Source organism: Hydra viridissima, unplaced genomic scaffold (genome assembly GCF_058129835.1).
Source record: "Hydra viridissima isolate aposymbiotic clone 2 unplaced genomic scaffold, HvirCarnegie_v1 scaffold_8, whole genome shotgun sequence".
NCBI lineage: Eukaryota > Metazoa > Cnidaria > Hydrozoa > Anthoathecata > Hydridae > Hydra > Hydra viridissima.
In genome coordinates this window covers 5,804,709-5,820,614 of record NW_028324307.1, presented here as the reverse complement: position 1 = coordinate 5,820,614, position 15,906 = coordinate 5,804,709, and the positions used below count along the sequence as shown (strand labels likewise).

Here is a 15,906-nt window from a genome sequence, read left to right as displayed (position 1 = left end):
TTTTTTTACCAGAATGGTCAGTAAAATACAAACTTTCATTTTGCTTGTTTACTTTTCGTATCCCTAATTTATTTAGACCCGTAGTTTTGTTACAGATCTCTTACATTCATTTTAATAAATCATGCTTAGTTGTCTTATGGCATTTGGCACGAAGCGATATATATTTATATATATAAATATTTTATAAGCATCAATCGGCATTGATTCTATATACAATGGTTCTAAATGAGTTGGGCTTTGAGCATGCATGAATATGCTGCATTTGTAAAATGAATAAAAAGCTACAGAAAGCTTCTGCATCATATGAAATTTTATTTTAATGTTAAAAACACTTATTTTTTTCTTTATTTGTTAAAAATTGATTTTACTTGATGTGTTTGCTTAAAACTTGACGCTTGTTTTCGTAGTAAAAAACAAGTCTTAACAAATAAACAAAAAATTAATCAAGTATTCTATTTGTTTAAATAAATCATTTATTAATAAAATAAATCATGAATCAGGTATTTCATTTATTTTAATAATTTTTTTTTGCGTTTCACATTTTTAATTTGACAGATTTAATTTGAACGTCAATCGAATCGATCTCTGTGTTATTATTCTCTTATGAATTCACGTTCATCTTTGGATTTTTATTTTGTCTTACGCACTGCTATCGAGTTAAATTTTTTTCTAATTTCGCAACATTTTATGAGAAATTCTCATTAGCAGAACACGCAGTTAAACAAATTATATTAAACATCTTTATAAATATTTATACAAAATATCTCATTTAATATGTATATATATACTGAATTTAATTTGTATTTGCTCATTTAATATGCATATATATACTGAATATCTTAACAAATAGCTAAATTGGTTATTTTAAATGTTTTTTATACAGATTATTTTAAATTCGCAACATAATTAAATGCGTCTAAAGACATAAAAGGCCGGGTGAATAAAAAATGAGCAATTGCTTTTACTCAGTAAATCAACAACATTTCTTAAGTTTTTATTCACGTAAAATTGAGCAATTACTGAGTAAATTGCTTACCTTTACGTGAATAAAAGTATGAGGAAAATTGCTGAAGTTTTTATTCACGTAAAGCTGACCAATTACTAAGTAAAATCAATTGCTCATTTTCATTTGGCCTAAAATGTCATTAAACTTTAAAAACTTGTAAACCTTTTACTCGTAATTCTAGCGGAACTAAGGGACTCAGGAAGAGTGGGCATATAGATTTATTGAATTTAGCAGCTTTTATTACTACTTATATTTGTCAAAAGGTGTAGTCGTTGGCATGCCTTGTGTTAATTCAATTTCATATGAGGTTTTGTCCGCGTGGGCGAAATATTAATCTTTGATTTAGTGAATAAAAAATAAATCATGAGTGGGATAGATATCTGTCTTTGAGGCTGTTAAACAAAGCTAATGTTATTTAGTTAATTTTAATGAAAACAATGATGATTGCTCAAATATTTACAGATAATGCTAACATAAACTATAAGCGGACCATTTAAAACTGTAATGATTTTGTAATTTAACATGTCTACTGGAAGGTCGCAACATGAAGGAGGTTTTAGATATTTTCTATACTACTATGTAAAGGTGGTATAGGAACTTTCAATCTTTCTGCATATATGCAATAACATTTTAAAATCAGGTTTACAGTGTTTAACTGTCTTTCTAATTTATTTTAATGAAACTGACATATGGTTTCTGTAGATGCCAAGAATATGGAAAAATTTAAAAAAAACAAAAACAAAAAAACGAACAGAGAATGGAATGACAAGACTAAAACCCGTCACGGACCATAAGAGAGATTTGGAGAAAAACACGGAATGTATTAAATTTTTTGTTTAGCTCGTGACGTTAAGGTTGCGAAAACCCCTAGTACACTCTCAATGTTCATATATAGCAAATCTTATGAGTGAAAAATTTGCACAGCAGAACAAAAGCTACAATTGGTAGAGTATTTCAAAATTTTCTAAAAAATGCATTATGGTCTTACAACCATTGAAACAATGAAATTAGCATACGACTGGAGTTCTGATTGTGACGAAATTTCACAAAAAATGTCATGAAAATTCATGACCGAGAACGTTTGGCTGGATTTTTCCAGTGCAATTTAGATCTTTCCTTAGGAATTCCTGAAGGACGTCTGTCGAAAAAATGATAATTTTTATTGTACATAACAAAATTTTTTTCTCATTAGAATGCTTTAGACCCTATTGGATTAGATATGAAGCACATTTTCATTCTTGAACGCTGATATAGTTAATTTGTTATAGTTCGTCCTCACCTAGAAAATACGTCTTCTATTTGAAGTTCCTTTCTGAAAAAAAGATGAAGTACTAGTTTTATTCAGTATAACGTAAAGAATTACTGTAAAAGCGTAAAAACTGTATACAATCGTCATAATTTTCGTGTAAAATAAATTTGGAACTGTGGTAAAACAGGAGTTACAAATGCAAGTGCGAAAAAAAATCAAAATTTAAAACAATTTTCTGTTTTTAACTATTTGACAACTTGCATTCTCCGTTTTAAATATCTTAATACATTAACGGGTAAAATTAAACTTCAGCATTCAATTTTGTATTATCCATAACTCGCAAGACATACGTAAAACTATTCCGAGTTCCGAGGGCGGCGTTTTTAGTAAATAAATAAATTATTTGTTGGTAAGTTGTTTGTAATATGTAGCTGTAGTAAGGTTTAGGATTTAGGGAGATATGGGTTCTAGGGTCATGTTGAAGGTAAATGTAGAGATTGGGATCGAGGTTGCTGGTGTGGGGATAGTTTGGTTAAAAATGGGCAAGGTCTAATCGGTAAAGGGTTAATGTCGTGTTTACCGCCCTCAGTAAATTCTATTATACAATATAACTCAATAAACGTTCTATTAGTGTGTAATGGTTAGTTCTCTTATTTATTACGTTTATAAAATACAAATAATACTCTCTTCATCTATCGGGTCCGCCATCTAACTTTTTTTTTTTCAACTAGTGCTTATTTCGTGAATGGTAACACTTCGCTCATGTCTGATTTGACAGATAATTAGTTTTATCCCTCCGCTGAACGAACATGGTTGTGTATACGCTTGAACAACGCTGGGAAATATTGCGACATTATTTTGAAAATCATGGTAATGTTGCAGAATGTGTGCGAAAATTGCGTACGGATTTTGGAAGAAGAGAAGCACCGTCAGCTCCGTATGTTCGTTATCTTGTGAAAAAAGTGAAAGAAACTGGCATCCTCATCGATAAACCAAAGCGTGAAAAGCCAATAACAGTGCGTATACCCGAGAATATTGCTGCTGTGGCAGAAAGTGTGCGTGAAGCGCCATCAACATCAATTCACAGTCGTTCTCAACAATTGAACATTTCGGGGACATCATTGAGACGAATTTTGTATAAAGACCTTGGTATGACGCCATACAAAGTCCAATTGGTTCAGGAGTTGAAGCCAACTGACCATCCAATGCGTTTTCGCTTTGCTAAGTGGGCCTGCGATTGACTTACAGAAGATACCGATTTTGCCAAAAAAATCATCTTTTCAGATGAAGCTCATTTTGATCTTGGCGGGTATGTAAACAAGCAAAATTGTCGCATTTGGGGCACAGAAAACCCGCACGCATACATTGAAAAGCCGATGCACCCAAAACGAGTCACTGTTTGGTGCGTATTTTGGACCACTGTTTGGTGCGTATTTTGGGCATAATTGGGCCATTTTTCTTCGAAAATGAGCAAGGAGTGGCCGTTACAGTCAATGGCGATCGTTATCGGGCCATGTTGACGGAATTTTTGTTCACAAAAATTGAAGAGGAGGATATTGATGCAACATTTGGTTTCAACAGGACGGCGCTACGTGCCACACAGCCGAAGCTACACTCGATGTTTTGCGCCCTGTTTTTGAAGATCGCATTATCAGCCGCAGAGCTGGTGTCGTTTGGCCACCTCGGAGCTGCGATTTTACACCGTTGGACTATTATTTGTGGGGTGCCCTCAAAAATAAGTGTTACGCCGACAAGCCAGAGACAATTGACGCTTTAAAGGACAATATTCGTGAAACCATTGGTGAAATACAGCTGCACACAATCGATAATGTGCTTAAAAATTGGACCGATCGTGTAGGCTACTGCATGGCCAGCCGAGGCAGCCATTTGAATGAAATTATTTTCCATTATTAACCGGAAGGATTGTACCTTCAAATAAAAAAAGACATTTGAGAAAATATTCAGTAGTTTTTTTTTATAGCATTTTCAAAAAAAAAAAAGTTATTTGGCGGACCCAGTACTTTTATCAATTGCTCCGCTTTCTGTTCTTCTTTTTTATACGAATATCTCTCCTTTATTTGAAACGGCCGAAAACTTCTGATTATTTTTCTTTTACTAATATTTCTTCTGACTTCTGTTTAATTCCCTACTTCTTTTTCTCTTTTATTCACTCATAAAATTTCTTGTTTATCCAAATATTTTTAATCACAAAAATTCTCTTTCTGTTGAATTCTCTTCTTGAAAACCTTCTTTTTACTTCTCTTTAAAAATCCATCTTCCTCCTTCTATCCGTCTCCCTCCCATAAAATTCTATTTTTTGAGCTTTTAGAGTTTTAGGTTGTTTTCCGTTTTATCATTTTAATGACAGGTTAATAAAGTGGGTGCGTCTTCTCTGGCCGTTGTTTTTATCAATTATTTATGGTTAAATAAGTCTCCGTCTGTATATCTTTTTGTTTTTAACTTAGTTCTTTTCACTTATTTATTTACATGAAAGATTGAGAAATCATCTTGTGTACGTCTTTTTTGATCGTTGTTTTTTTTTTTAAATCTCCCACCTCACATGACAGTTACTCTCATGAAGTATCGGAGATATAAAAGATATAGTAAATATACAAAAATTGAATGCTGAAGAAACCAAAACTCCATGACATTATGGTTGTGTTGAAATAAAATTATGATTTGAGAAAAAAAACTTTCAGCAAATGTTGAAAGACTGTTTAACCAGGGTATTTCAGCGGGCACATGACGTTGAAACAACGTTGAAATAACGTTGATCAACGTCGATCAACGTTATTTCAACGTTGTTTCAACGTCGTGTGCCCGCTGGGTTCTTCGTTAAAATAATTAAACTATTTCAATTTGTTTCGTAACTACTTTAAATCATTTTCTAAGCCTTAACTAACTCACAATGGTTAGCTTCACACTCTGCAAGAAGCTGCAGCTGTGCTAGAAGAGAGTCATGTATCCTGGTTGTCACTTTCGTCCCGGCATCAATAGCAGACTTCAAGACATCAGCCTTTTCAATGGAGTTGCTGAGAATCGTGTTCAATTTGTGATCTGCACATTGGATTGAACCTTCGTTTAGTGATTCCACTTTTAGGGAAAGGGAGAGTGCAGTTTTCATGTTGTATGCCTGGTCAACTACAGCAACTCGACACTGGACTAAGTTTAGGGTTTCGTTACACTCGATTAGTTTATCGAGGTATTCTGCAATATTTTTGCCAGTGTGGCGTATCGAAAAGGGACTGACACCCATAAAACACCCAAACACCAAAACCACGCATAAATATAGGATCGGGATGTCCCTTCATATAAAAAATTACAACAAAATAATTTTGACGTAAATTTCTTCCTATCACAAATAACAAGAGATAAATTTCATTATCAATATCTTAATAAATTCAGTAAACTTAACAATACTAATAAAAATACCAGTAAAAATTAGACTTCAAAAACTCTTTCTTTAAAATGAGAACTGATTTGGTATGTGGAGTACTATTTTGTAAACAAATAAAGTGATATAAATAACACCATTTATAAAAAAAACCCATATCGTAATTTACGAATTTTAACGCAAATTATTAACGGAAGTTTCGTAACTGACGTAAAGATACAAATTATTACGATTGAGATTTCAATTAATTCCGTTTGAACGTAAGTTTCGAATCAAATAATTACGCTTATTACGAAAATACAACTAATTTAATCGATTTTCGGAAGATCATTATTTTCCTCTTTCGCGATTAAACTGACGCTATTTCGGTTAATCGAAATCGTAAGTCTCTTCTCTAATATATATATATAAAACGAAGAAACAAGAACTATGTATGGTACTTAAAGTTTCATACCTTACGACAATCATCAGTCATGAAATAGTTACGACAATCATCAGTCATGAATATATATATATATATATATATATATATATATATATATATATATATATATATATATATATATATATATATATATATATATATATATATATATATATATATATATATAGGGTAAAGTAGGGTAATTTCGGCGTATTAAGCTATTTTGTTGTTTATAGACAATGGTTGCTTTAATAACGTTAAAAAATCATGCATATCGATGTCCTGCAGATATATCTATTAAGTAATAGTTAAAAAATTGTTTCAAACTTACAAAGTTTTATGTAAAATTTGTTTTACAAAATACTCAAAAATGACGAAATTAGCGACCTAGTATGGTAATTTCGGCACAATGATACGGTAAATTCGGCATACTTAAGAAAATTAAGATGTTCGTTGAAAACGCATTAATATAATTAAAATATTATAAACAGCTATAAATCTGCATTGTATAAAGTAATTGTCTCTTAAATGGAATTTGTTACACCTAATTGACATTTAATTAAGGGCGTTGCAATTGCAAAGATTCATATTTTTTGAACCACCTATTTTAGTAAAGTATGAATACATCACCCAAAACAGAAACCTTATTAGAAAAATGTGCCTGTAAAGTAAAATTGTAAATAAAATGATTACTAATTTCTATGATTTCGATGATTATTTCTAAATTCTGTTTAAATAAGAATTCATGTTTATAAGCTCATAAGTAGTTCATAAAATAATATTTTACATAACTACAATAGTTAAACATAAAAAAATAAAATACAAAGAAAACTTTATAAAAAGAGATTTATTTAAGAAAGTTAAAAAACAGCTTAAAGAATCAGTGTTTCATACAGTCATCACAAGTAAATACTTTTTTAGCATAAACACCACATATAGCAGCACATGTCTCATGCCACCATCTACAGCATTTATGGCATTTATCCCAATTATCCTTTAAGTATGGATCGACAGGATCCCCATAACTGTATTGACACATTGCACAAAGTTGTTTATTAATTGCACTTTTAGCATCAAGGTTACTCAAACACGTCTTTTGATGTGTAGATATATTTTCTTTAATGCACTTTTTACGTGGCTGCCTGTTCTTATATTTCAAAGTTAAAGATTCCTCTAGCTGAGATTTATATGGTGATCCAGTAATTTTTTCAGCATGATTTACCCTCCTTTTTATACCTGTTCGTTTTTTATTTTTAATGTCAAGTCCAGCTAGTGATCCGAATGTAACACCATGAGGTTGTGAGGTTTCATCAGAGGTGGCTAATTCTAATGACTTCTGAAGTGTAAATGATGAGTTTGGTGAAGCAGATTCTAAATAAAAATATTTAACTAAAAAAGGTGAATAAAATTAGGCAACATATAAATTATAAAAAATTTGAACTATTTGTTTAAGAAACTTTTTTTTAGGTTAATAAAACAACAGATAAGTTATTATTTTGCTTGATTTTAAAAAAATTACATTTGTGTTTTAAATAAATGGTGGAAGATAGTAAAAATAATACATCTTTTAAAATGATTTACCTTTTTGAGAAGCAATTACACATTCTGTGACAAAATCAACATGATCTAAATCTTTAGCAGAGTCTAACCCATTGTCGAGAGTAGGGTGCATTTCAGAGGTAATATTTGGTTTTGAAATTTTTGATACAATATACGAGTGATCAGTAGCCTTAGCTGCAGCAAAGTCTTCTTCAGTAAACACATTTCTATCAAATGGATATATTCCACATTTTTTAAACCCTGACTGACAATTTTGAACAGTTGCAGCTTTCCCATAAGCTATTCCAAATAATTCACTAACCTCTAATTCAGTTACAGGACGACCTGGATGGTGACGAAGCCAAGTACCAACTTCTTGATCATAGAATATTTTGAGACTTTTAAAAAATGAAACATCAAGTGGTTGCAGTTTGTGCGTGCAGTGAGACGGAAGTGATAGTATAATAACATTTGTCTTGCGAGCTTTTATAATAACACTAAGATTTTTTTTATGACTTGAATGTCCATCTAAAATTAGAAGAACTGGTTGGTCTCTTGACTGTGGCTGGACTGCTTTTAAAAAATGATCAAACCATTTTTCAAACAAATCAGTTGTTATCCACCCATTTTTGCTGCCACCAGAAATAGAACCGATTGGGGCTTTATCTAAAAATTCAGGTCTCACTCGAATACGTGGATAAATCAACATTGGAGGGACAAAAAATCCGCTTGCTGATTGGCAACAAACTATTGTGATTGTTTTTCCTCTTTCAGAGCTTGTTAAGCCACCAACACTATGTTTTCCCTTCAGGGCAACAACTTTTCCTGGTTTATGGCATATAGACAATCCAGATTCGTCTACGTTGAATAAGTTTGCTGGTGGAATAATCTGCATTTCATCAGCATTAAACATTATTTTTTCTAGTTCATCATAAAAACGATTAACTTTTATTCTATTAAAACCAATGGCTCGATGCAATGACGTTGATTCAGCAACTCTTACAGAGAGTTTATTATGACGTTTCAAAAAACCCCTAAACCATTCTTTTCCTGCTGACTTAGTTGCACAATTAAACTTATGAATAATCCCATTTTCTTCACAAAACTGGAATACCATTTGTTTTACATCTTTTGGAGACAGACCAAATAATCTCTGTGACATAGTCAGAAGAACTTCAACAAGTTCTTTTTCTTGAAAAGCTGAGAGTGTTATTGGGTGCCCTGCTCTTAACTTTTTAACACAATTATCAACAGAAACTCGTTTTATATAGTCATGTAGCGTTTGCCTTGGTATTTTATATTGTTTAGCAGCAGAATATTTCGAGCATCCATCAACTAAAACTGCATTTACTGCTAGTTTTAATGATTCATTTGACCAATTACCATATTTTACACGTTTTGAATCCATTATATAATGCTAACACACAATAATATATATATATATATATATATATATATATATATATATATATATATATATATATATATATATATATATATATATATATATATATATATAATTAATGAACTATTAATTTATTGTATGACATAAATTTAATTTATATGGTGGGGAACTATTATTTTATTAAGTTTCACAGAGACACTAACGAATTCAAGTTTTTCCTAACTCGTTATTATCTTATTACTATCTGAATTACTAAAATCAACTTCTTCTATACATAATATTTCAAACGGTTATTTACATTTTGGTTTCAGAGAAAGCACAGGTCGGCAAATTCGGCACTGCCGAAATTAAAAACTATTAATAAGCCGAAATTATCTCCTTAGAGCAGTCCTTGGAGAAACTTTTATATCTTGTAACACACTTTGATTTTTATCTTATTGCTGCTCACATTTTATTCAGTTTATATTTTTGAATAAAATAAATAACAACTTTTGGTAAAAATTTTCGAGAAAAAATCATTTATCCAACATTTTCAAATAGGTAAAAATGTTAAGAAAAAGCTAATAATCATAAATTAATGCACCTATATGTAAAAATAAAAGTTTAAAGCAATATTTTTAGGAAAATTGTTTATCTTGCTACAATACCCAACTATGATTTAATTATTCCAATAAATAAATATTTTTAGGTGTTTTTTGAAGGGGTGCCGAAATTATCTCCCTGCCGAAATTACCCTACTTTACCCTATATATATATATATATATATATATATATATATATATATATATATATATATATATATATATATATATATATATATTTATACAAAATATTGAGCACTCTTATACAAGGACGAGATTTGGTATTTGAAAATAATGCAACTTGAAATAGCTATATATATGTAAAACGTATACAAAGAAGAAGCGGCAACCAAATGATGGTTTTCTCTAAATTTAAAGGTAGTTATATGTTAAATATTTATATATATATGTATATTTATCATATTTCAACGGTGTAAAACTTATAAGGAAAAAGAAATCAACAAGTACTCAATAAAAATTGTTACCTTCTCTTGTGTTTTCATTTCCTTCAAAAGCGTCACTTTAAGGCGTTCCTAAAGTTATTTTCGAATTAAAGAATTAGTAGCAGTAACAACTGCAAATAGAACTTTTTAATAATTAATGTAAATAATCTCTGATCTTTTACAAAAAAAAAAATTATAACTACTGCTTGATCTTGCACAACCTAATAAATGGCTAAGTACTTTTCTATTCTATTCACAGGACAATATTTTTAAACAAAAAAAGTCTGATGAATAACCTGGAGTGAAATGATTTTAAAATTAAAAAATTGAAAAACAAATACTAAAATAAGAAAATAGTTTGCCAAGAACAAACAAATTATATTCTCATTTGCCATGAAACAAGTTTCATGGCAAACGAAACTTGGATTTATCTATTCATTTGTCTGTTCATGACGTTTGTCATGGAACAAGTCTGCTAGGCGCATTTAAAAAAAAAGATGTTTTCTTACCTAATAGAGTGCAATCTTAACCCAAACTGTACCTTTTTACCACTCAAAGCATAAAGATTCATCAACTAAAATGTTAAAAATTAACAAATAAACTAAAAAAATTTACGAACAAAGTATGCAAAGTAAAAAAAAAACAAAAAAAATTTACAATATGATATTTCTAATTATTATTTTCCTTGATCATTTTAAAGTTACCATCTTTTGTTTTCGAGCCGTGAATTCAGTAGAAACACCGCTGGCCAGTTGTGAGTATCCCTCAAAATATTCCTCATCTGTAAAAACTATCTGCAAGTTGAGTACTACAGCTACAAAACAAATCAAAAAGAAGAAAATAAAATGAAAATGAGCATAATACGAATTATTAATCATTTAACAAAAACCAGATAAACACTTTTACACTTGCAACTCTGAGTAGGACAGACGTTTATTTCTGTATTATTTCCTTCACAATTCAGCCCGCCATAACGTGGCCTTGGGTTAGTGCAATCTCGAATTCTTTGATGATTGCCTCCTAAACATGGCAGGTTACAAACCGACCATGAAAACCAACTTGACCATCCTCCGTCCACTAAATAAATAGATTGCTGATTAAAAAAATTTTAATTCGAATACAACTCATCAAACATCGTAGTGATATGGAAGTTGTAAAAAGTTATAAAAAGATATGGAAGCTTTTAAAAAAATGAAAAGTTGAAATTCCAAAAGAAAATTTTAAACCTGGACATATCAACTCCGCATCGCAATCCTCAAAGTCTTCATTTAAACCTGTACAACTGTCTGCACCGTTTGCAGGAGTTGGATTGTTGCATTGTCTTCTACGAAACCTCGAGCCATTACCACATGTTTTTGAACAGGGTCCAAAATCTTCCCATGTACCCCACATACCATTCACTAAAAAAAAAAAAAAATAACATATATAAAGTTACCGATACAATATACACCCAACTTTAAACCATGCGACTTTTTAAAAAGTGTTTTATAAAATCATATCTCAAATGGGTTAAGATATATTTAGATATCAAATGATTCGTGATAGCCATTATTCGACGCACGATAATTATAATTAATGTTATTGTTATTGCCCCAGAATCGGAATACAGTAAACTCAAGGGGACATAGGATAAGCTTGCCAAATTTTGAAATTTTCTTGCTCCTACAATCTCAAGCGCAGCTCTTAAACTAACTAGATATCTAGTTAAAATAAATAAGTTATTTTCCCCAAATGTTTATTTTATGTATAAGAAATTCGTCATTTCTTAAATTAGGACTTTCTTAAAGCATAGGGGACTTTGTTAGGTCACACAACGGTAATCTGTCGGGGTTAAAAACAATTTGTATTGACTTTTTTAAATATTTCCATTGAAATGGGATGTAGTAAAAACTCAATTTAGCAAAAATATTATTCATTCGCTTTTTGCTTTTAACCGACGATTTCTTTACATTCTAAGATAAAAGTCTGTTAACTAAAGATTTTTAGTTTCAGTGGTGTTATTTTTAATCCATCTGTTAAACTTTACGTCGCTTACTTCGAAACAACTTAAAATGACCCAAAATTTGTAAAATTTTTGTTTATTGAAATCTTTTCAGAAGTGTTTATATCACAAAAAATATTTTTGAAAAGAAACTATTTCACGAAATTCTAGAACAGTAGAAAGGTATCCATTACATGGAGCATGACAGATATGATGAAATAGCCTTCCTAAAGCCAAATTTTGACTAATACCCCACTTATTTACTGCTGATTTTCTAATTACACAAGTTAAAAAGCAAATGGATGTACAGCTAGATATATAAAATTACCTGGGCAGTCGTTGAGATTGCAACTTTCAGTTCGCTTGTAGCCATTAGCGGCATTCCTTAAATAGCTGATTTTATACGAACCATAACCACAGGTTTGAGTGCAAGCACTCCAAACAGTCCATTCCCCTGATAAAGCAACACCAATAAATTGTCAGAAAACAGATTACACTCTTAAAAACAAACGAACTGAAAAAAAAAAACCTTAGAAAATGAAATATCAGTAAACCTTTTTGTAGAAAATCACAAAGCGATTAAAATACGCCACAGATATGCTCTTAAATATGATGAGAACCGCAAAAAACTTTCAAATTTCAGACGAAAATGAAACTTTTTACCTAAAAAAAAAAAAAAGAACTTAGGCTTTTTTGCTTCCAATAATTAAAATAATAACAACAAAGCTAAAAATGTTTATAAGTGGCTAAAACAAACAAACAACCAAAAAAAAAAAAATCCAAAACACCTTTGCAATTATTAAAACAACTAGTTGTCTCAAATTCGTTGCCATAACAACAAAAATTTGTAACGTTACAATCTCTCCGCCTTCTTTTGGAACCATAACCACAAGCCACATTGCATTCTGACCAATCATTCCATTCTGACCAAATACCTAAAACATAGCTGTATGTAGGAGGTGAACACAATACACCTTTATTTTTACAGCTGTAGCATATATAGCTGTGCGAGGTGAACATAATAGGCTTTTACACGTTGTTTTGTTTTGTTTTTTGTGTGTTTTTTTTTTAAGAAACCAAGCAAATGATCTAGTATTAGAAAGTTTTTTATTTTAAGGTTACTTTTTTACAACTCTAGTACTAAAAGTTTCTTAAGTTTCGAAAGAGAGAAAAAGTAAATAAAATGCAATTTGAAAACATGTTAACAAGCAATGTTTTACAATTTGTCAACTAAAACTTTTGAACTTCATCAATATCATTCAATGTGATATAATCCTCAGGTTTGTCCCTGAACAGAACTCAAGTTAGGAAATATTCCTTGAACTCAAAATAAGTTTTTTATCGAAAAGGAACTTAGTACGAATAGTTATTACGAAAAAAGTAACTTTACAAAAAGTAACTTACGTACAAACAGCTTCTAAGGATTTTGGGGCTTTTAGAACTAGTTTCTTATAAACAAGTTTCTTATAAAAAAAAAATGTATTTTTACAGCAACTATAATATTACAATAAACAAATACATTTAGCCAAAAATATATTTATATTGTACAGGGTAACGCAAACATTTCCACACACTCGTGTCTTGAAATAAAAAAACCGGAATATTTTTTCGGAAGCAATCAAGTTAAATCTGCTTTCATGATCATAATAAAACAAAGTCTTGAGTATTTTAGTAACCTGTATGATACAGGTTATTGACATACTCAATACCCTGTATCATACAGGTTACTAAAATATAATACAGGTTTCAACAACAGATCACGGCTTAATACAGGTTATTGACATACTCAAGACTTTTATTAGGTTATTGACATACAGTATTATCATACAGTATGTCAATAACCTGTATGATAGCCATTATTCGCTAAGCAGTCCAAAATTCTACAACAAAAAACTTTCACACAAGTTTTAAATATATTGAGCAGGTATGTTTTCCCATTCATTTTTAATCCTGGAAAATAGCGTGTCATTTGTTCGAACTCTTGGTTCTTTATATCCCTTATCCTTTAAATAAGACCAGCAATTTTTCAGAGGATCTAGATCTGGAGACTTTCCTGACCAATTTGTTCAAACATTTGTGTGATTCTCATTAACCTGTGCCATTGCCATCTTTTTTGCATGGCACTTTGCACCATCTTGCATCAAAACCACATTTTTAGGCACATGGATTAACATTTTGTTATTCATAGCTTCTTTGTAAATTTGTAAAATGCTTTTAATATGATAATATTTACTGAGACGATTTCATTAATGAAATATAGCTGAGTTTTTTTTATTGTATAGAAACTTTTGCACATCCCTCTATTTATGTTATTTATTTAAAGCTAAGACAATAATAAATACAACAACAAAAAACAAACACCTAGAGACAAGAATAATAACTTTACTAGAGCGACTAGACTAGAGCTATTTTGGTTAAAGAGAAAGAGAAAAAACCATTCATGTTATTAAAAACCTTTATACCTTGAATGATATTAGGCTTTAGAAATAAATCAACGTTTCAGAGTATTCTTTATGTATTTAAAAAAACTTAATTATTCAGTTTTTGTTTGTATATATGTATCTTTGCATGTTTCATTGCTATAGCAAAACAAAAAATTGCTGGAATTGCCTGAACACCATTCAAAAATGCTTGACTTATTACAGAGCCGTGATCTGTTATTGAAACCAATACCAGAGAACATATTGCAGCTTGACCAATTACTCCATTGTCCCCAGTTAGCTGTAACAATAAATTCAAACTGATTATGAATAATTAAAGACTCAATTGAGAGCCAAGCAATCAATTGCTTGTCAGTAAGAATTCAGTTATTAATTAAATCAAAAATAGAAAGTTGAAAAACGGAACCCTTAAGATTGATCTTTTGCATGCTAAGACAAGGACTTTATGAGTTCAAGAAATATAAAAACCAGTATTGTATTGATCTGATTGTATAACTAACAAAAAGTAAGAAAAAATGTCAGGACTCAAATTAAAAAAAAAGATTTTAAAGAACTAAATTTGCCATGAGTTTATAAAATGTTTGAGAGTGTAGTGGAACTGAATTTAAAATATTTTCTGTAATAGCAAATAAAATAAAATAGTGTGAAAAAATCAAAGAAATAGTAGGTGAATAAAAGAGTACAAAAGTAAAATGCAATTTAAAATATTACTTTTAACAAGTTTACAACTCTATATATTGTACTAATAGTTGGTGTGTTAGGGAATTTAAAAAATGTTCTGTTGCAATCTTTATGGTGATTACAAAACAATAATTTATTAAAAATTTATTGTTGAACAAGCACACTATGTATATACTATTTTATACTCAGCAACAATAACAAACAAACTAATCATAAACTGCTACTTGTGCAAAATCTCATACCTTCACATATTTTATTACCAAAAGAGTTTGCAATCTCTGTGCTATTGCCAATGCAATAATCAAAATCATTTTTCCTGTTGCATTCTCCAGATCTGTTTCTAAAGCCATTTCCACAAAACCAACTACTCCATTCTTTCCAAGAAGCTTTAATAAGTACAAAAGGAGAAAAGATTTGATGAGTAAAGGTGGAGCAGAAATTTTCCTATTGATGTCAAAAGTTCTAATAAACTGTTTACTGTCTGAGTTAAAAGTGGTTTCTTAAAAAGTGTAATAGCATTATTAGAAAATTAAGTTAACTTGCTTAAATACATAAGTTGATAATCTTGTATAAGAGTTAACAATAGTAATGGGATGCAAATGGTTTTTTGACTGAAAGAAATTCTGGGGTTTGTTGATTGCAACATATAATACAAACAAATTTAAGGTAAACTGGGGTGACATATTTTTGAGGCAATCATAGTTTAAAAAAAAAAATCATAAAATATAAATCATTATTTATTTTTTCAATGGGCAAATTTTT

General features: G+C 30.3%; 2 protein-coding genes across 3 annotated transcripts in view; both read right to left on the bottom strand.

The window, feature by feature from the left end:
- Positions 1–15,906, bottom strand: part of LOC145186595 (uncharacterized) — a 191,770-nt gene that overhangs the window by 77,135 nt on the left and 98,729 nt on the right. Inside the window, exons 50-56 of the mRNA XM_090094555.1 lie at positions 15,387–15,530; positions 14,579–14,743; positions 12,811–12,957; positions 12,351–12,476; positions 11,268–11,441; positions 10,948–11,118; positions 10,746–10,855 (exon numbers count right to left, since the gene is read on the bottom strand). Of these exons, the coding sequence (XP_089950681.1) occupies positions 10,746–10,855; positions 10,948–11,118; positions 11,268–11,441; positions 12,351–12,476; positions 12,811–12,957; positions 14,579–14,743; positions 15,387–15,530 (1,037 nt within the window). The remainder of the gene's footprint in view (positions 1–10,745; positions 10,856–10,947; positions 11,119–11,267; positions 11,442–12,350; positions 12,477–12,810; positions 12,958–14,578; positions 14,744–15,386; positions 15,531–15,906) is intronic.
- LOC145186683 (uncharacterized) lies at positions 5,127–11,006 on the bottom strand. Of its 2 annotated transcripts, XM_090095133.1 has the most exons (6): positions 10,948–11,006; positions 10,699–10,855; positions 10,551–10,615; positions 10,084–10,131; positions 5,688–6,043; positions 5,127–5,560 (listed from the first exon to the last, which is right to left on the bottom strand). In XM_090095133.1, the coding sequence occupies exons 5-6, from the start codon at positions 5,804–5,806 to the stop codon at positions 5,143–5,145; spliced, it is 537 nt and encodes a 178-aa protein (XP_089951259.1). In that variant the 5' UTR covers positions 5,807–6,043; positions 10,084–10,131; positions 10,551–10,615; positions 10,699–10,855; positions 10,948–11,006; the 3' UTR covers positions 5,127–5,142. The 2 variants fall into 2 exon arrangements, 1 of the variants encoding a protein (XP_089951259.1); XR_016454774.1 differs by lacking the exons at positions 5,127–5,560; positions 5,688–6,043; positions 10,699–10,855; positions 10,948–11,006 and adding an exon at positions 9,821–9,964 and having other exon boundaries at positions 10,551–10,690.